Source organism: Quercus lobata, chromosome 1, assembly GCF_001633185.2.
Source record: "Quercus lobata isolate SW786 chromosome 1, ValleyOak3.0 Primary Assembly, whole genome shotgun sequence".
Lineage (NCBI taxonomy): Eukaryota > Viridiplantae > Streptophyta > Magnoliopsida > Fagales > Fagaceae > Quercus > Quercus lobata.
The window spans coordinates 39,163,593-39,184,587 of NC_044904.1; the positions used below are offsets into that span (position 1 = coordinate 39,163,593).

General features: G+C 33.8%; 1 protein-coding gene across 1 annotated transcript; it reads right to left on the reverse strand.

Annotated features, from left to right (window-relative positions):
* Positions 1 to 972: 972 nt before the first annotated feature.
* LOC115989865 (zinc transporter 6, chloroplastic) lies at positions 973 to 6,991 on the reverse strand. Its single transcript, XM_031113745.1, has 2 exons — positions 6,103 to 6,991; positions 973 to 1,580 (listed from the first exon to the last, which is right to left on the reverse strand). The coding sequence occupies exons 1-2, from the start codon at positions 6,820 to 6,822 to the stop codon at positions 1,266 to 1,268; spliced, it is 1,035 nt and encodes a 344-aa protein (XP_030969605.1). The 5' UTR covers positions 6,823 to 6,991; the 3' UTR covers positions 973 to 1,265.
* Positions 6,992 to 20,995: the final 14,004 nt, after the last annotated feature.

The window sequence follows — 20,995 nt, forward strand, 5'->3', positions numbered from 1 at the left end:
TGTGGGTCGAAGTTTCAGACCTATGTACTTTTCTGCATTTTCTTGTATTTTAGTTATGAAATTTTGATTTCTCTTTTATTAAAGCACCATTAACCTTTTGTTCATTATACATTTAGAATTTTGGGCTTGACTCTCCACAAATAAACATTTCTAAAGAACCTAAGAGGAGATTTGGGCTAATCTTGTATTTTTGGCCATTGTTGCAAAAAAGTCCCCGACACACACTAATTGATATAATGGAGAACTGAATCATAGATATGGACTTTGAGACTATCCTTCGAATTATACCATGAATTGAATGGGATAAAAAATAATAATAATAAAAATTCCACTAGTGGATTTTGTATATGTATCAACAATTTTTTAAAGTTTGAACACTCCTTGCCCCTAGGGAGAAAAGGCTATTAATTGAATCAAGATTTTAATATATGATTCTTAAAGACACAGTCCAACTCACCCTCCACAAAGCTTTAGCCAATCTTTTTCGACTTTTATCATGTCTGATGCAATGATGCATGTTTGTGCACTTCCACTTAATGTTAGAGATTGGAGATTACATATTATAAATAAATAAATAAAAAATAGATGTTGGAGATGACAAAGATGGCAGAGACCGGAAGAATGATAAAAAGCCAATATTAAAACAACTTTAGATAAAGCATTATTTGGCCTGGGATGCTTTCGTTGCCAATTAATGTAACCCATTTGGTATTTACATCTGAGACACTTTGCAATGCAACTGGTGATGGTTAACGTGACAAATTATTGTCAAACTTATGAGAAGAGAGAACCAAATGAATTGTCATCTTCTTCCCAATCAAAATTATAAATGCGAACATGACGAAATTGTTGACGGATATTACACAAATCAATACCTTCCTAAAATCAGTTTTTTATTTGGGGTCCAACCTTCCTAAAATCTGTGGAGAGGTTTCATAAGAATGTGCTTTGCCTGCTCTGGCTACCAACTCGAAAAGGGAATTTCCACTTCAATGGGTTATATCTATATAATATAATTATGTAATTAACATGTAACCAATTGTCATTGCATGTCTAATTACAACCGAAGATAGGGAAAAGTTGAGCAATTTCTCATTGTCGACACCACCACTTGTTTGAATGATAATTTGACTATCTACTTTCCCTTATATGTTTGTTCCCGAGACTCCAACATGCTACCAGTGGTTTTGAAATGTATATTGTCTATCATGGAACCCATATGACTTTTTCTATGCTTACTAAAAAAAATTACAGAATTTCAAGGCTCAAGCCCAAAGCGCAAGGATAGACATCGAAGTAGAGCCAAGAATTAATGCTATATAAGATGCCTTTTTCAACCATAAATTGGAAGTCATCATCTTGTTGTGGAAGAAATCAGCAGCAATGAGATCCACTAGACCCATGTATATGAGTATACCCGAAGAGAAAGACCCCAACAAGCCCTCCATGATCAAGGCCTTAGGGCTACTGTCATCGTAACCGGTCACAGAGAATAAAATCATTCCCAATACTATCCCCATGGGTGTTGTCACCGCGAACATGAAACACATGTAGGCCGTTGTTCCAAAGCTAAATCCCGCCTGTAATTTTCACCATATAGCATCAGATCGCTAATATAATATGTATATGATCAATAAATTATTTGCGAAACTAGTTGTCCCCAATAATAATTGTTTGTTGTCTTCTAAATATTTCTTAGTTCTGCGGTTCCGGTTAATAAGTGCCCTTAGCACAGTTATTAATAAACTATTTTAAGAAAATTTTAACAACAATTTCATGAAAAATATAAAAAGCCATAAAAAAAATTAATTCATTTTTTCTTTCCCTATAAAAAAGTTTCTAAAAATATTTCAGAAACCAATGTCCTTAGGGGCATCCGTTAACTTTTCTCATATTTCTTAGTCCCTGTTTGGTTGTGTGGTTCAAACAAACATTTTCACATTTTAAACATTTTTTACACATATTTTAACACACTTTTTCATCCACACGAATATAAAAAACACTCACAAAATATTACTCAAACTCCTCTATCAAATGGGCCCGTTTGGTAGAAGAGGGTCCGTTTAGTCACTCAAAAGTGAAAACATTAATTTTACAACTTGCTACCGTAAACTCTAAAAGTAACACTCAACTATTGGAGCTCTAAGAGCATTAGCATCCGAGGATTAAAAAAAAAAAAAAAACTATTTTACATCCTCGAACATTATTTTATCTATTTTACCAACTTATTTTACAACCTACATCCCAGTTTTTATTTTTACATACAACCCAACAAAATAGTATAAACTACCTACTAAAATAATATAAAGTACTATTCTCTCTCTTTTTCCTCCCACTTACTTTTTCTCTTCACACACAACCACAAGATTAAAATAATATATTTATTTTTATAACCTATGAATAGTAAAGTTGCATAGGTTGCAAATTTTTTTAAGTTAAAAAACCCGGATGGAGTGGGTTTTGGGTGGCTCGGGTTGTAAAATAGCAACTAGGGAGTGTTTACACCTCCAATGCTAGTGTTCTAAACATTTCTAGCATTTTTTTATTCGCCTCTCTCTCTTCCTCTTTCACTCGATTACACAGATATAGAGGAGATAAGCTCTACAACTTGCAAAAGTAAGGGCTTCCAGCGATGCGATTGGGAATTTGAGACCAAGATTATGGAGGCGGCGTTTTAATGGATATGGGTTTGCAAATTTATTTGGTGGTGGTTGTTGGGCCAATGGGGTTGCATTGTGAGTCGTCGGGTTTTTGTGGGTTGTTGGGTCGATTATTTTGGCAGTGGTTGTTAGGTCGATTTTTTTTTCTTTCGATTTTGGGGTAAAAGACTAGATTTGCCTGGTGGTGGTGGTGGTGGTGGTGGTGGTGGGTTTTCACAATGGTGTTTGATTTTGGGTTGATGGGTTTCATGACGGTGTTTACTTTTTGTAGTGGTGATGGGTTTGAATTTTGGTTTGGGTTTGATTTGGGTTTTGTGATGGGATGATCAAGTTTAATGGGTTGTGGTGGGGTGGTGTTGGGTTGGGTGGTGGTGGGGGGATTTGGGGAAAAGTGGCGGTTGATTTTGCCGTTGGGTTCAATTGCTACCATTGGTGTGAGTAGAAAATATATTATTTTAATGTGATAGAATGCAAATTCAAGATTGGGATGTGGGATATATTATCAAGTGAGAATGTAAAATAGGTAAAATGGTGTTTTGAGGAAAATGTTTTTTTTTTTTTAAATAAAATTTTTGCTTTCCCCGGTTGGGAATGCTCCTCTAAGATATTTAGTTTAATTTTCTTAAAGAAAACTAATTCCCTAAACAATGTAATAATTCAACGTAGTTTATGTATCACACGATTCCCCCTCCTATTAAATAAAAAAAGAGAGTTTCATATGTGACATTTATTTAAGAAGCAGACATAATCCTTTCAAAAAAAAAAAAAAAAAAGCAGACATAATATACCAAATATACGGAAGAATTTCTCACAAGCAAGGATCAATATAAATGTTTAAACTTTAAAGCATACCAAATATAGTATACAGAATAATTTCTCACAAACAAGGGATCAATATAATTGTTTATTATCTTCCTCAAAAAAAAAAAAAAAAAAAAATGTTTACTAAAGTATCTAAATCATTTCAACCCTTAAAATATTTATTCTAAGGTAGACTTTGAATCATTCGGACTTCATTTCCTCTCTAATTTTTTTCAATATAAAGAAAAAAAAAAGGGGGGGGACCAATTCTTTTTTTCTACGAAAGGAACCATCAACCACTCTGTTAGGCAATTTACTGATAATCTAGTGTCATAAACTCAAAAGATGGGTCCTATATGTCTTGCCATTTAAAATGTTCCCTCGGGGTCCTTGTCAATATTCAGAAAATTTAATCAAACACGTATCTATGTGCGGAGTTTTCGTTGTAATTTACGTCAATACATTGACTATTCTATCCACCAGAAAGTCCATGCCGTCGATAATACAATTCTAAATTATTTTTATTTTAGCTAATGGATTCTAAATCCCCAATCACACATTCTTACAATGAGAGTGAAATTTCCGTAGCCTTTGTAGTTGTACTCGGGTTAAACAATGTATTATAAATCTGATTTAAAACACTAATATTATTATTTTCGTGTGTATTCTAATAAGTATTATTGTTTACTCCAAAAAAAGAAAGTGTATTTATCTTACATTGGTTGTGTGTGTCTAGTGTCTGCTGTTTATAATCCCAGTTTACAATTACAAAGGGCAAGCCCTTTTGTAGTTATATTTTGGTTAAATAATGTATTATAAACTTGGTTTAAAACACTAATATTACTATTTTTGTGTGTATTCTAATAAGTATTAATTTTTACTTAAAAAAAAGGAAAAAATGCAAAACTGATCCTCTAACTTTCACTGTTTTTTATTTCAGTTTTCTAACTTTCAGTTTTGTCAATTCAGTCCTCTAACTTTCAATTTTTGTCGATTCAAGGCTCCGTTACAACTCAGTTAGTGTTGCTGTTAGATACGCTTGAAACAACACCGTTTTGCTCTTTGTTTTTTTTAATTCAGAATTAAAAGAAAATAAGAAAAATCTAAAAAAAAAAAAACCATTAAGGGGAATGACTCCCTTGAATCAAAACAAAACAAAAGAAACAAAATAAATCCTTAATGTAAATCAAAACAGAGAAATTTTGAGAGACCCAAATCCCTAATGTAGAGAATTTGGGGAAAAGGAAGAGAGGCTGGGTCGGATTTGAGAGACAGAGGGGGTCGGCGGTTTAAGAGAGAGAGACTGAGTCGGTTTGAGAGAGAGGCTGAGTTGGATTGAGAGAGAGAGAGACTGAATCAATTTTCTGAGATGAAGGTGATTGAATCGGTTTTGAAGGTGACTAAATTAGTTTTGAAGGTGATTGAAGTCTTCTCACTAGACTGAATCGGATTTGAATACATACACAAGGCTCCTTTTGGCCTCTACGACTCGATTCCCTTCATGATCTCGCATGGCAAGTCTCACGAAACTTCTAGATTCTTTTGGCTAAATGCGGCAGAGATGTAGATCAATGTGTTGACGGCCGGTTGGGACGCAGATTCCGAGATCTCATTACTATCGGATAGGTCTAGAATCGACACATTATGGATAAGCGAGGCCGGGATTGTTGATGCTTTCTTCTTTGTCGGTCCAAAGTCTAAAGATGTGGTCAGATAGTACACTAGTGTGACTAGAACGCCTGCGATGCCTCAATTCTTTTTTTTGCCCTAGATTTTTCTTATTTTTTTAATTTTGAATTAAAAAAGAAAAAAAAAAAAGCAAAACGGCGTTGTTTCAAGCATATCTAATGGCAGCACTAGTTGAGTTGTAATGGAGCCTTGAATTGACAAAAATTGAAAGTTAGAGGATTGAATTGACAAAACTGAAAGTTAGAGGACTGAAATAAAAAACAATGTCAATTTTGCATTTTTGCCAAAAAAAAAAAAAAAAAAAAAAGTTTACATTAGGTATTTACCGACGCCAAGACAAAATCCGTGACCATCAGTGACATATTTGTATTTCGCAATGGTCTGCTAACCTTTTCTTTTTCCTTCCCAAATCTATTAAAATACCAGAACAACTTTTGCCCTGACCTGACATAGTGACATCAACTCCTACCCCTAAATGCACAATTACCACTCACACTCACACTCACACTCCTTTGGACTGCACTAGGATGTGATTCTATTTCTATCATCCCTTTTATCTAGCTTTTTAAAAAACTAATTTTTCCTTACCCTTTTTTTTCTTTTCATTTTTTTCAAAATACAAAGTACTATTTAGCATATTTTCAATAAAAAAACTAAATAAATGGTTCCCAATACAGACACAAACTCAATCACAAATCGCTAGAGATACTGAGATCACTATAAATAATCATAATTTTTTGTGTCAGACTTAATAATAACAAATTAATTAGAAAAAAAAAGTTAACAAATACCTTAGTAAATTAATTTATTAAATATTTTTAAATACTTTTTAATGGAAAAAGAAAAAATCCCGTCTCTAATGCAATCTAATCATTTTTTTTTTTTTTGGCCTGGAAGCAATCTAATATATTTGAGCTTTCAAAGTTATTATAATTAGGGATTTGGGTATTACCTGAGCAATGCAACCACCAAGACCCATGCCTTCAAAGATCTGATGAAAGGCCAAAGCAGCAACAAGAGGCTTAATTGTACACTGATTCTGAGACATCCCCATGGTAACTCCAATTATGACCGAGTGAAATATAATCCCAATCTCCAACACCTGCGACACCAGTCTCTGCTTCAGCTTCACCACCTCATCGACTCGCTCCTGCTCATTCACCACCTGCACCACCATCTCCACCGATTCATTTCTCAACTCGCCCCCATACAATTTCTTTTCATTTTCCCGATCATGTGTCCCCACAGGAACGTAGCTCTCACTGTGACCGTGACCGTGACCGTGACCGTGCTCCATGTGTGACGAGGCGGTGATGTCCACCAAGAGAGCGGTTAGAGCCCCAATCAAAGTGACCAATCCCGAGAAAGGGTAGTCCTTCCAGGGGTGTTGAGATGCCACCTGGCAGTCAGAGAGAGCGTCAAAGGCGTCAGGGAGGACGTGGACCAATGAGGTGGAGAGAATCACACCGGCCGCGAAGCACTTGATTAGTAGCACCGCCTTGTCGTAAAGGGGTTTGCCTTGGAAGTAACGGGCTAATAGTACTGGCAAGGAAATTCCTATGATGCTGGTTATGAATATCACCACAATTGATATCCACTTCAGGTGCTCTGCGGCTCGTGAGTCCCGGCACGCCAGGGCTCGAGCAACATCGCCCGCTACGCACTTGGGCATGGCTAAGCCTCTCAGCTAATTAATTTAGTCTGAAGAGAGAGAGAGAAAGAGAGGGGCTAGAGCAAGGCTCTCGTGTTCGGTGTATTTGTATTTTGTGGACTTTTTGTTGTGAAGTACTGAAGAAGAGGAGAGATTATATGTGGTGGGAAAGTGGAGTCCACTGTGGGAAAACAAAGAGACAATAAATAAGAGTGGTGTTTTGAATGGGGTCCGTGCAAATGCAATGTAACAACGAACTTTCACGGCTTCATTCTCTATTGGTGGTGATTTGTTATCAATTTGGAAAAGTGGCACATGCATTTGTCACGACTTTGGTCATTACTTGCGTAGTTGCACATATGTCTAGTGATTCCAGATTACTTTTCATCAAATATAACTCTTCTGTCACCATATATTTTGCGGTTACTTTTCTCATAATTTGATAACATATCATATATGCAGGATGGAACCAGAATTTTAAGTTGGAAAAGACATGGTAATATATTATAAGTCTGTTTAAAAAACTCTATATAGTACTTTCGTGTTTGTGTGCTCTAATAAGTACTATTGTTTCCTCAAAAAAAAAAAAAAAAAAAAGAATGGTTATCCTATATTGATTGTGTGTGTTAGAGATTTAGTTCTAATAAGTACTATTGTTTCCTTAAAAAAAAAAGGGTTAGAAAGGACAGGAGTATAAGCAAATAAAATTTTAAAAGAATTTTGAAATTTCTTAATGTTAGTATTATCAAACATCTATGAAAAGTGAACTCAATGTTCTTTCAAATCTCATAAATCATTTATAATTGAATCCAAATTAAAGGTTGAGGCAATATTCTTTCTCTACCACTTATAATTTCACATGTGATTAAGTTGTGGCAAAATGTATGTTCACATTTTTTTTTCTTTTATCATGTAATGAATCCATGTGTAAGTGATGCAAATGCATGTGAAAATTGTGACAAAGTATGTGATTGTAGAAACTATTTTTTTTTCTTTGGTGACAACTTGCTTGTAAGTCAACACATGATTAGATTTTTTATTAAGAGCATTTGCATCAAATAATGCACAATAGAAAATTGATTCAATTTTACACATCCAAGTTCCAAAATTACCCACATTAGTCAAGTTAAATATGTTTAAATTTGTAAAGTTGTTACAATAACAATGTAAATTTACACTAGCATTATTCATTTTGTATTTAGTTTTTATTATTTCTTTACATATCCCAATGATGAAAGAAGATAGTAGACAGTGGTTGTTGTGTGTGAAAAAAGAGAAACAATAATTTTTTTTAATGAAATAGAGTTTAGAATAAATAATCTAATATGAGTATTTTTAAAAAGTGGTTATGTAATATAAAAATAAAAGAAGATTCTAATGCTAAAATAAACATATATTTTTGTACAAGCTAATATGAATACTCTAAGAACTAGTGATTGACCTATATGTAAATGAGGAAATCCATTACAAATTGGACAAAGTTTAGCTAAAAAATTGATTGTAGTCTAAGATTACAATCTTACTCAATATCTTTTTATTGGAGGTGAATTTTGATAAATCCACCATTAGATTACATATTTTTCTTATATCCTTCATCCTTACAAAATTTCTAAAAAAATTAAAAATTAATAGTTATGTCTTCAATAAATTGTTTAAATTGCAAGTTTTTGTAGTTTAAAATTATGTATAAAATATAAGTTTATAAGTCATATAGTAAATAATATCCGATTAACACAAAATTTGATATATATATTGAGAGTGTAAAGAACATATAATTCAATGGTCAAAATTTTAAAATATATAGTAATATTTATTTTATTGAGTAAGGTTATAACCATAGGCTATAACAAATTTTTTAACTAAACTTTGTCTTTACAAGTTTTTATTTTTCTTTTTTCTTAGAGACTTTCAACATATGGTGTCTGTTCTTTATGATAGTTCTTTATCGTTAGACCAAGATACTAATCAATTTTTTGGTATAGACGAAAATTGAATTTTAGATCTCCTATTCAATTATTAGAGAATTTATCGGATAAACTAATTATAACCAACAACCCAATTACAAGTTTATAAGCAAGTAGTGGGATAACGTGTAGTCAAGAAAAAAATTGGCTGCAGAAGGATTGCTTTCAGATTAGTGGTGACGCGTGTAATTCCCATTTTTGAATATTTTTTTTTATAGCATAAAAGGTAGGTCATGCGACAAAGCATAGATAAATTAGTAAAACAAATAATGTAGTCCTTATCTGGCTAATTTATAGTCAAGAAAAAAATTGGCTGCGGAAGAATTGCTATCAGATTAGTGGTGATGCGTGTATTTCCCATTTCTGAATATTTTTTATAGCATAAAAGGTAGGTCACGCGAGAAAGCATGCATAAATTAGTAAAACAAGTATGTAGTCCTTATCTTCCAAATTTGATTCAGATTTTCTAGGATACTCTATAAATAAATTTCCTTAAATCTTAACTACTTTTATATGATTTAAGTGTTTAGATTTTACCATATTAGCAAATAAAACAATTAAAATTATTATTAATAGAATGTTAATATGGCAAAATCTAAACCATTAAAAATTAAAAAATTATTAAAATTTAAAAAAATCTATTTAGTAGAGTACCTTAAAAAGCCTAAAAGATATGAATTCTAATTTATATATAGATTACCAATTTCTATTTTCACTTTTAGGTTACAAGTTACATTATAATATTTTTTAGTGAATGGTTGGTACCGGCATAACTCTCTCTCTCTCTCTCTCTCTCTCTCTCTCTCTCTCTCTCTCAAGTAATTGTAGTAGAACTTTTTTTATTAAAAAAGAGAAAGAAACCCTCTAAGCACAAAACCCTATGTTTTTCCGGAATGACAAAGAGTAACAGTATTTTTTATTTTTTATTTTTTTTTTGAGAAAAGACAAAGAGTAACAGTAGAATGGCAAAGGTCAGGTAAGCAAGCGATTCTTTTTTTTATTTATTTTTTTTATTTTATTTTGAAAGGTAAGCATGTGATGTTGGAAGAAATACTAAAGGACGAAAAAACTTTTGACAAGTATTAAGGTTTTTATTTTTAATGAACGTATTACGTTTCTAATAACCACAGCATTTCCTCAAAATAATAATAATTATAACTACAGCAAGTTCTTTTATAATTAATAATTATATTAATTGTGTAAACATTATATAATTAATTTAAATTTTCTTATAACTTTCATATATTAAAAAATAAAATCTACTAGACTTTTGGTACAAATATAAGGCTATACGGACATTTTTTTAGTTTCAATTTTGATACAATCTTTATAAAATTTATGTCAACTTAAAAAAAAAAAGAAAAATTCTGAAATGGATATAACATCTAGATTAGAAAAACAAAAACAAGAGAATGGTGACCCAATGATGCACTAGAGCAGGAGTGACTATACATTGAAGCCAAGATGGTCACAGGACCATCCTGACCTTGAAAAAAAAAATTTATTATATATAAATTTTATGATCTTTTTAATTTTTTAAAAAATTGTGACCACCTTAAATTTTTTTAAACTTAACACAATAAAACTTTGGACAAAGTTTTGGCAACAAAATTGGTTGTAGACGAAAGATACAACTCCACTTAATATTTTTTTTATTGGATATGAATTTTGACAAATTTAACATTAGATTTCGTTTTTATCTTATATCTTTCATGTTTGAAAATTTTCAATAAGATTAAAGATTAATAGCTATGTCATTACTCAAATGTTTAAATTTCGGGTTTTGTTAGTCTAATATTATACATAAAAAATAAGTTTATGAATTAATTAGTAAATAACATCTAATTGATATTAAATTTGACATATCTATTTATCTATAATATAATATAAAAGTCAAATCCTCAAATTGGAGGATAAACACAATGGTGACACGTGTCCTTTTAACAATGCATAAAACAATGACACATCTATCTATAATAGATGTGTCCTCAAATTGAAGGATACACACAATGATGACATGTGTCCTTTTCACAATGAATAAAATAATAAATTTCACTATTGTAATAAATATCCACTACAAGCTCCTTTAAATACTCTAGGGGAGGGGGGGGGGGGGGGTTTGGTGAGTAACCTAAATGGCTAGTCTTAAAAAATTGTGACCACCTTAATTTTTTTTAACACAATAAAACTTTGGACAAAGTTTTGGCAACAAAATTGGTTGTAGACGAAAGATACAACTCAACTTGATATTTTTTTGTTGAATGTGAATTTTGACAAATTCAACATTAGATTATGTTTTTTTTTTTTCTTATATCTTCCATGCTTGAAAATTTTCAATAAGATCAAAGATCAATAGCTATGTCATTACTCAAACATTTAAATTTCAGGTTTTGTTAGTCTAAAATGATACATAAAAAATAAGTTTATGAATTAATTAGTAAATAACATCTAATTGGCATTAAATTTGACATATCTATCTATCTATCTATCTATCTATAATATAATATAAAAGTCAAATCCTCAAATTGAAGGATACACACAATGATGACATGTGTCCTTTTGACAATGCATAAAATAATAAATTTCACCATTGTAATAAATATCCATTACAAGCTCCTTTAAATACTCTGGGGGGGCGCCGGGGGGGGGGGGGGTGTTGGTGAGTAACCTAAATGGCTAGTCTTACACATATTTCTCATTTAAGTGTAAACAAAAATAAATAAATAAAAACGTAGATGTCTTTTTATATATATATATATATATATAATTACACCTATTTATTATCATTCGAAAAAACAATTATTACCATTTTTATTTAAGTGGGTTTTACTATTACACATCATTTAGGGGGATTTTAGATTTGAGAGAGTTTTAACCTATAACATCCGTTCCTAATGATAGTTATCATCAGACTAAGATACCAATAAGTTTTTGGTATAAACGAGGATTGTACTCCAGATCTCTTATTTAATCATTAGAGATTTTACTGGTTGAGCTAACTGGAACTTACAGGAGGATTCTAGATTTAAACACACTACACTTACACTTTTTTGTTGCATACACTTATTTATTACCATTTCTATTTAACTTTTAGGGGAAAAATGAATACAAAATAAAAAATACAGTGATTTATGTCATTTTGTGTTCAAAAGGAAAAAAAAAAGATTTACGCATTTAAAAATTATATATGAATTAATACAATTCATGGTTATAAGTCCGTTTGTATTACCAAAAAAAAAAAAAAAAGAATTGTCAATTTAATAGTTTGTATATCCTATAGTTATAGTAAATGGGTAGTTACATTCAACAAAATAGTTAGTGAGATCATCATTTGTAACTCATAACTCTTCGATTTCTTACATCTGTGTAACTCATAAGTACTCATCTCCTCTCTCTCTCTCTCTCTCTTTCTCTCTCTCTCTCTCTCTCTATATATATATATATAGATATATGGGTTGGGTTCAAGTTACACCTAATGTAACTTTAAGTAATGTTACACTATTTAATATTTTTTAATTAAATATAAATTTTGACAAATCCACTGTTAGATTACATTATATTCATATATTTTCTATGCTTGCAAAATTTCAAGGTGATCAAAGATTAATAGTCATATCATCAATAAATTATTTAAATTCAAGTTTTTGTAGTTTAAAATAATGTATAAAAAATGAGTTTATGGATTGAATGATAATTAACAACCAATTGAAATGAAAATTGGTATGAACGTTAAGAACATATAAAACATGTAACTCAACGGTGGGATTTTCAAAATATGAACTCTATAAAAAATAATTGAGTGGTGTAACATTGCTTATAGTTACATCAGGTGTAACTTGAACCCAACTCTCTCTCTCTCCCTCTCTCGCTCTCTCTCTCTATATATATAGTAATTTTATTAATAAATAATAATTGCACTATATATAACAAACTAGATTATGAATTCCAATTGCAATTAAAGTATTCTCACAAAGGTACAATAGTTTATATCTTTTGTCAACTTTTTTTCTTCTTCAAGTTATTTAATCTTTTCTTCATATTCGATCAATCTTCTTTTCATTTTTTAGTTTATTTTTCTATTTTATTTGATGAAGAAAATAAATAGAAAGCAGTTAATCTTAACATTGTTGTTGATGATGTTCTTCATATATAGAAAGTCACCAAGAAATTAAACAAATCCTAAAGTCTGGTAATAGAGACAGACATGGAAATTGTGAGATTCCACTTCTCTTGATACTAATGAAGTTCATATTGTTTGTTGATGCTCTCAAAAGGTAAGCTTCCAAGTACTTTTTTTTTTTGAATATTTTTTTTTTTGTTAAATAGAAAATTTGATGCCATTGGTGTTATTAACTATCGGCTTGTATACTTTTTTTTTAGAAGCTTATATAAGTGGTTAATTGGAAATTGCTCAATTAGTTTTCTCATTCTATTATTTACAATTTATGCTTTCAAAGGAGGGAAAAAAAAAGTAATCAAATTTAGTCACAAATTAAAAGAGGACAACATAAAATAATACTAAACGTTTATATAACAATAATAATATATTTTCTTTTAAATGAAGAATAATTTTTCTTATAATGTGTCTACCTATAATATTTATAAATTAATAAATAAAGAAAAAATCATGCAAAGCATGGGCCAAAAACTAGTGTTTTAAAAATATAAAGAACTTGCAATTAACAGTTAGATTTTCAAAATATGTAATTGTAGGGTCATGTTTTTCAGCCCCGACCCAATATGCATGGGACCTTAGACCAGTGAGTTCGGTACAATGAATTTGTAGAGAGTGGGCCAAAGAGCTAGGTTTTAGTGTATGGACAACGGTCAGCACGGTGTTCTTCACGATCAAGCTGAGATGGACTGAGTTTACCAGAGAGAATTGGTCCTCGGCACGGTCCGAGGAGCTTTTTCTGGTGCCTCTGGTGTGTTCAAGGGGTCTCAGCCCCGCTTGTCTGTCTCTCTCTCCCCCCCCCCCTGAAATTAGATGCCTAGGTAGGGGTTTGTTTAATGTTTTCCCTATCAGCCCTCCCCTCTAGTTGTTGGGAGTGGTTGTAAAGACAGAAAGGCATGTCTATATCAGGCATAAGACATTGAATGAAATCATGGCAGCCTTTCCCTCTGACATTTCCATTTTCTCCGTTATTCTTTTCTGCTTTAGTACTTTTTCTGTTCCGTGGAATGACCTGGAGTGTCACTACCAGTGGCAGGTTGCCCCCTTTGTCCTCAACTACATCCATGCCGATGAGGGTTCTTTCCATGGCCGAGGAGGGGTTTTTCCTTGGACTGGGCCCTTGGCCCAATGTGGAAATTGACGTGGACCTCTTAGTCTTTCACCTCCCATAATAGCCCCTCAAAATCCTGTTGTCCAGCTCCTCAGATGGAAAGGAGGGTTTTGGTGACATCGGGCCTATGTTATGACTTGCCAAATCTTGCCCTCTATTAATGCTAGAGCCTCTTCGCTTGCCTAAGGCACGTTCCTGGCCGGGAGACATTCTTTTAATTTATCCAAGCCGCATTCCTGCCGTTTCGGTGCACGAGGTGCGCTTTCATTAGGATCTCTTCATGAGGCGATGCGAATCTAACGGCTGAAGACTGCTTTGGAAATTGAGCGAGATTTATCTCGCTTGTAATTCCTTCTTGGAGATTTTGGCGAATTGATTGCCACCAGGCTTGCCTCCTATATTAGACACATGGGGGGAGATCATTCTCCTTTATTCGCAGACCCTTGAGTTTTTCAGGTTTCTAACTCCCTAAATGTTCCCAAAGTCCCCACTATGAGAGTGATTGAGATTTAGGGAGTGAAATGGTCAAGGATAGGGTGAAGGTGAAGGAACCAAACCCTCTTCAGAAGCCTCGGGTGTCTCCGAGATTCAGAATGGCCCGGTCAAGGCAAAGGAGACAAAGGCTAAAGATATTTCTCCCCCTCGACTGGACAAGAAAGAAGTCTCTCTTCCTTCAGCCAAAATTCGAAACAGGTGTAGGTCGCATCAGATTTTTGGTGCGACAAAATTTGGACTTTCATTCGGCGCCATGCGTCACGCATGTGAGGGTTTGGGTTTCCCATCTTCGGTACCATCCATACTTGCTCGATTGCTGCCAGAGCAAGTATGGAGATTTGGCGATCCTGCTTCTTCTTCTCTTCCACTGTCAGTGCCATCCATACTTGCTTGATTACTGATGGAGCAAGATTGAGGATTTATCGTTCCCGTGTACTCCTTTTTATTATTATTTATAGATAGCTTCTGATATAGGCTTGTCTAAGCCTTTTTATGTATATTGTACTTTTTATTTATCTAATAAAAAGACGATTTTATTTCATATTGCGTATCCTTTATTTTCTGCAATAATTGTTTTATGAATGGATGTACTGGTGTCTTTTCTTTCGAATAGTACTTAGAACTGATGCCATTGATGGTAAAGAGTTGTCACTCTGAACTTATCAAAACTGACGGGCATAGCAATGCCGACTTTAAGTGAGTTAACTATATAAGACTAATCGGGAAAAACAACCGCATGTTCTGTACTGTAGACAGGGTGACCGCCCGAGGACGTGTAACCTAAAGTAAGCTGTTCGAGGGGATCACCGGGTACTAGGGTTCCTTTCCACGTTTCCGGTGATATTTATAGCTTTAACTTGCTTTAGGCGTCTGGTTCGAGGACCGAGGCATGATTGAACTTAGCTTGAACGCTTAGAAAGGTACCATCGCGTGTTAGTTTCCACAAAACCTGAGGTCCAAGGATCACGCAAGACTTTCGTTTCGTCTAGGACTTAGGTTTTTCTCGAAGTAGCTAGTTTCCCCATAGGTTTAAGTCCAAGGACCATGTAAGACCTTGGTTCTGTCTAGTACTTAGATCCTTTTTGGAGTAGCTAGTTTCCCCATAGGTTTGAGTCCAAGGACCATGCAAGACTTTGGTTCTGTCTAGTACTTAGATTCTTCTTGGAGTAGCTAGTTTCTCCATAGGTTTGAGTTTGAGGACCATGTAAGATCTTGGTTCTATCTAGTACTTAGATTTTTCCTGGAATAGCTAGTTTTCCCATAGGTTTGAGTCCGAGGACCATGCAAGACCTTGGTTCTGTTTAGTACTTAGATTCTCTTGGAGTAGCTAGTTTCCCCATAGGTTTGAGTCCGACGATCATGCAAGACCTTGGTTCTGTCTAGTACTTAGATTCTTCTTGGAGTAGCTAGTTTCCCCATAGGTTTGAGTCTGACGACCATGCAAAACCTTGATTCTGTCTAGTACTTAGATTCTTTTAGAGTAGCTAGTTTCCCCATAGGTTTGAGTCCGAGGACCATGCAAGGCCTTGGTTCTGTCTATTACTTAGATTTTTCTTAGAGTAGCTAGTTTCCCCATAGGTTTGAGTTCGAGGACCATGCAAGACCTTGGTTTTGTCTAGTACTTAGATTCTCTTGGAGTAGCTAGTTTCCCCATAGGTTTGAGTCCGAGGACCATGCAAGACCTTGGTTCTGTTTAGTAATTTTTCTTGGAGTAGCTAGTTTCCCCATAGGTTTGAGTCTGAGGACTATGCAGGACCTTGGTTCTGTCTAGTACTTAGATTTTTCTTGGAGTAGCTAGTTTCCCCATAGGTTTGAGTTCGAGGACCATGCAAGACCTTGGTTCTATCTAGTACTTAGATTCTCTTAGAGTAGCTAGTTTCCCCATAGGTTTGAGTCTGAGGACCATGCAAGACCTTGGTTCTGTCTAGTATTTAGATTTTTCTTGAAGTAGTTAGTTTCCCTATAGGTTTGAGTCTGAGGACCATGAGACCTTGGTTCTATCTAGTACTTAGATTCTCTTGGAGTAGCTAGTTTCCCCATAGGTTTAAGTTCGAGGACCGTGCAAGACTTTGGTTCTGTCTAGTACTTAGATTTTCTGGTTTGGCCCTCGGCTTCTTTCTCCGAAGGGAATTTAGAGAATCGGACTACTAGGCCTGCGAGAATTAGCCCCTTGTCAAGTGTATCGGGCACACATCTGACGTCAAAAGCCCCTAGAACCGCGTTTTGCTTAGCAATCCTTCTCGCATAATCAACGCTTCGAAGTGTGGACCTGAGTGGAAGCTGAGTTACGACAATGACGGTGTGTTTTTGGAAATAATGGGGAGGCTTTCGTGTAGCTTGTACCATCGCCACAATGGTCTTCCTAAGGGACTCCTGCTGATAGGAGCTTAATCCCACCGTGGTTAACCATTGCACTCATTAATGCATAAGCTCTTCTCCACAGACGACGCTAATTGTATGGTCACATTTTTCAGCCTCGACCCAATATGCATGGGACCTTAGACCAGTGAGCCCAATACAATGAATTTGTAGAGAGTGGGCCAAAGAGCTAGGCTTTAGTGTATGGACAACGGTCAGCACGGTGTTCTTCATGATCAAGTTGAGATGGACTGAGTTTACCAGAGAGGATTGGTCCTCGGCAAGGTCCGATGAGCTTTTTCTGGTGCCTCTGGTGTGTTCGGGGGGGTCTTAGCCCCGCTTGTCTGTCTTCCCCCCCCCCCCCCCCCCGCGCCCCTTTTTATAGTAGTTTCCTTTCTGTTGAATGGGGTTCCTAGGGTAGGTAATTGTTCCATTAACCCTCCCCTCTAGTTGTTGGGAGTGGTTGTAAAGGTAGAAAGACATGGCTATGTCAGGCATAAGGCACTGAATGAAATCATGGCAGCCTTTCCCTCTGACATTTCCATTTTCTCCGTTGTCTTTTTTTGCTTTAGTACTTTTTCTGTTCTATGGAATGACCTGGAGTGTCACTACTAGTGGCAGGTTGTCCCCTTTGTTCTCGACTATATCCATGCCGAGGAGGGTTCTTTCCATGGCCAAGGAGGGGTTTTTCCTTGGACTGTGCCCTTGGCCCAATGTGGAAATTGATGTGGACCTCTTGGTCTTTTACCCTCCACAGTAATTATATGTATTTGTTCAGTGAAAGTTATAACCTAAGGCTACAACTAAATTTAGAACCAAATTTTTTCCTTAAACTTTGCCCCCCTTAACAATATATTAAGCCCCTACAAACAAAAAGGAAAAGCCCAAGAAAATATTTATTGAACAAAATTTTTGAAAAAGATATAACTTATAACGTTGATAATGAAACTATCATATAACGACTTCAAACTAAGAAAATTCGTAGAAGTAAATTGTAAGACTTTGTGTGTTTGTGTTTTTATTTTGTCGTCAATATATGAATTTATTTTTTATTAGATTTTGTATAGTTTAAGTTTCATAATGGCCACCTTGAAATTTTTTTGGAGCTGCCAATACACTAAACTTTCTCTATCTCTCTCAAAAGCACAAGGCTTGAAACTCTTGCACCAAAACTAACAAGAGAGGTCATCATTACACACACACACACACATATATATATATATATATATGACGATGTCGAAAAATTAACAGTAAGTCACACGGTCTTCACGTGCTCAAAATAACACTTGCACAACACGAAAAGAGAAGACCTCACAGAGAGCACCGGTGTGGTGCTGGCCAAGTACCCTTCGAAGGTCAAGTTAGAATTTCTCACAACTCTAGAGTGCCAGAACGGGGTAAATTATGCGAACCTTGGTTAGTGAGGGTCTTGGGGCCTTCATAGTAGTAAAGGGTTGACCTCTCTTCCTTGGTTTGGAAGTCTTTTCCTTATAGGAGTCCTCATAAGCGTATTTTGCGGAATCCTTTCCTTGTAGGAGACTAACACTAGCCGTGGAGTACAAGATGTTTCCTTATATACGCATATATGGAGGCCAAGTCAAAATTATGCCAGAACCATCAGTCTCGTGTATCTCTTTCAGCTTGTCACTGTCAGCTTTCTGTTTCCCCCAACTGACCTCGTCAGCTTAAAACAGTAGACTTCCTATTGTTGTTAGTGGGCACCAAATAATCTGACGGTTTGGAATGTCGCTTTGTGCCTTCCCATCAATGAGTATATTCACAATTTTATCCTTATCAATATATACATATACATATATATATATATATATATAAATATCTCTCTCTCTCTCTCTCTCTATATATATATATATATATTATATTTAGGCTAAAATGCAAGTTGCACCCTCTAAATTTGGTTGAAATTCATTTAAATTTTCTAACTTTATTTTTATTCAATTGAATTTTCTAAATTTCAAATTTATTCAATTCAGGTGTTTTCTCAATTTTTTTTTATTTAAAAAATTGCCCTATAAAAAATTATCACTTGAAAATGTTCTATAAAAGTAATAAAAATATTTTAGAGACTTTTATGTAATTTTTTTTTCAAAACTTATAGGACTCAATTAAATAAGAATAAACTTAGAGAATTGTCAAAGGATACACTTTGCATTTTAGCTTATAATTTATTTATTTATTATATGGAAATCATTACATATATTAGTGTTTTTATAGTCTATTAGGTGAGTAGGACTTGCAGTATTATTGTCACACACGGAGTCACAGACCAAAACAAGCTCTGACAACTAGCAGGTGAGTAGCCTTTGAAATATGCCTTTTTGAAATTGTGTTTGTTTTTATAATTGCTAAATAAAAATGAGCTTTTTGACATTAAAATTGAGAATAGACCCCATTTCACAACTACTTTAAAAAAAAAAAAAAAAAACTATATTCAAAATATTTTTACAATACTTTTACAAGAAATCATAAATAGCAGGTTGTTATAAGTTGTTATTGATGGATAAAAAAGTAATTTCAGTGGAAAGTTAAAATTAGAACCAATAACAATTTACTACTTACGATTTATTGTGAAAGTGTTACGAAAAGTTGTGGATATAGCACTTCTCCTTGTTAAGATAGCCAATTGTGAGAGGTGGAAAAAAATGGTCTCCATGTAATTAGTTATGAGTAGAAACTGTACATTGCTCACCATAAAGCACATCAATATGTTGTGAAATTTATTCTTCTGAAAAATGTGTGTTCGGTAAAAAATGACTAATACTAGTAGTTGGTCAAAATTTGGTCCAATGACTTATTGCAACATACCTAGTAGGTAACATAAATAATATGTTCTTATGCTAATATCCTACCTCGTGAAACATACAAAGATAAAAATTAAAAAAAAAAAAGATTATGGATTTTTTAAAGTTGGGTTTGGTTAGGGGTGCCTTTAGGGCATTTTTTTTTTTTTCTTGAAAGGGATTTAGCGCATTTGTTAATAGTTTGTTTTAAGAAAGTTTTGATACTACTTTCATGAAAAATATAAAAAACTGTCAAAAAAGTTTTTATATATATATATATATATATATATTTCTAAACTAAGTCCTTAGAATATCCGTTAACTTTTCCCTTAAAAGTTTAAAAGAACGGATCTCAAAGTAATAATTGAGTTTTTGTTATTAATGTAGTCCTCTTGGCTTTCATGTTTGACACTAAAGTTAAGAAAATTAATTGAATACATGATGTAAAATTAAACCATAATTAGAAGTTAATTTGAATTTTAATTGTGTTTTGACTTTAACGTAATAATATATATGATATAAGATTTTATTTATTTAAGGAAAATAATGAAATGAGGAGATATAGCTCAAAGCAGTGGAGTAAAAATTCATTTATGGCCTGTTTGGAAGTTTAGAGAGAGAGGAGAGTAGAGGGGAGTAGAGGGGAGGAGAGTAGAGGGGAATGATTTCCCTCCACCTTGTTTGGATGTTTTTAAAATTAGTAAGGGGAAGGGAGTAATTAGCCATTCCCCTTGTTTGGATGTTTTAAAAATTAGGATGGAGAGGAGAAGAAATGATTAAAATAGACAAATTTACCCCTATTTGAAAATGGACTTGCAACATTGGTCTATTATTAATTTAGAGTAGGTAAATAGGAAAATTTATCTAGTTAATAATTTATTTACTCTACTCTCCCTCCAAATCTCTCCAGTTTGGGGCAATTAAAAATAAGGGGCTAGAGGTGGTTGAAACCTCTCCAAACCCCTCCAAACTCCTCCCCCTCCTTCCTTAAAAAACTTTCAAACAAGGTAATTGAATTACTCTTTCTCCCTCTACTCTACTCCCCCTCCTTTTTTAAACTTCCAAATAGGCCATTATTTCATCAAGCTGTCGAGGGTGATTCAAAATTTACTTGAGCAACTTAACATAAAATAAGAACTTTGTTTTCAGTTTATTATGATAAGTGTTAGGCAAAATACATCTTCTTGTGCCCTAACTTAAAGATCACTTGCCTGCCATTAAAAAATGTTGAAAGGTTGTCAAAAATTTTCTAGCCCAGTACAAAATTTTACTTGGCCAAAGATTAAAAAGATAA

Excerpts from the sequence above, each read along its gene's own strand:
- LOC115989865 (XM_031113745.1), bottom strand. The coding sequence starts at position 6,822 with ATGCCCAAGTGCGTAGCGGGCGATGTTGCTCGAGCCCTGGCGTGCCGG. Across the intron at positions 1,581-6,102 it reads TTGGTGGTTGCATTGCTCAG|GCGGGATTTAGCTTTGGAAC; the intron begins GTAATACCCAAA and ends TGAAAATTACAG.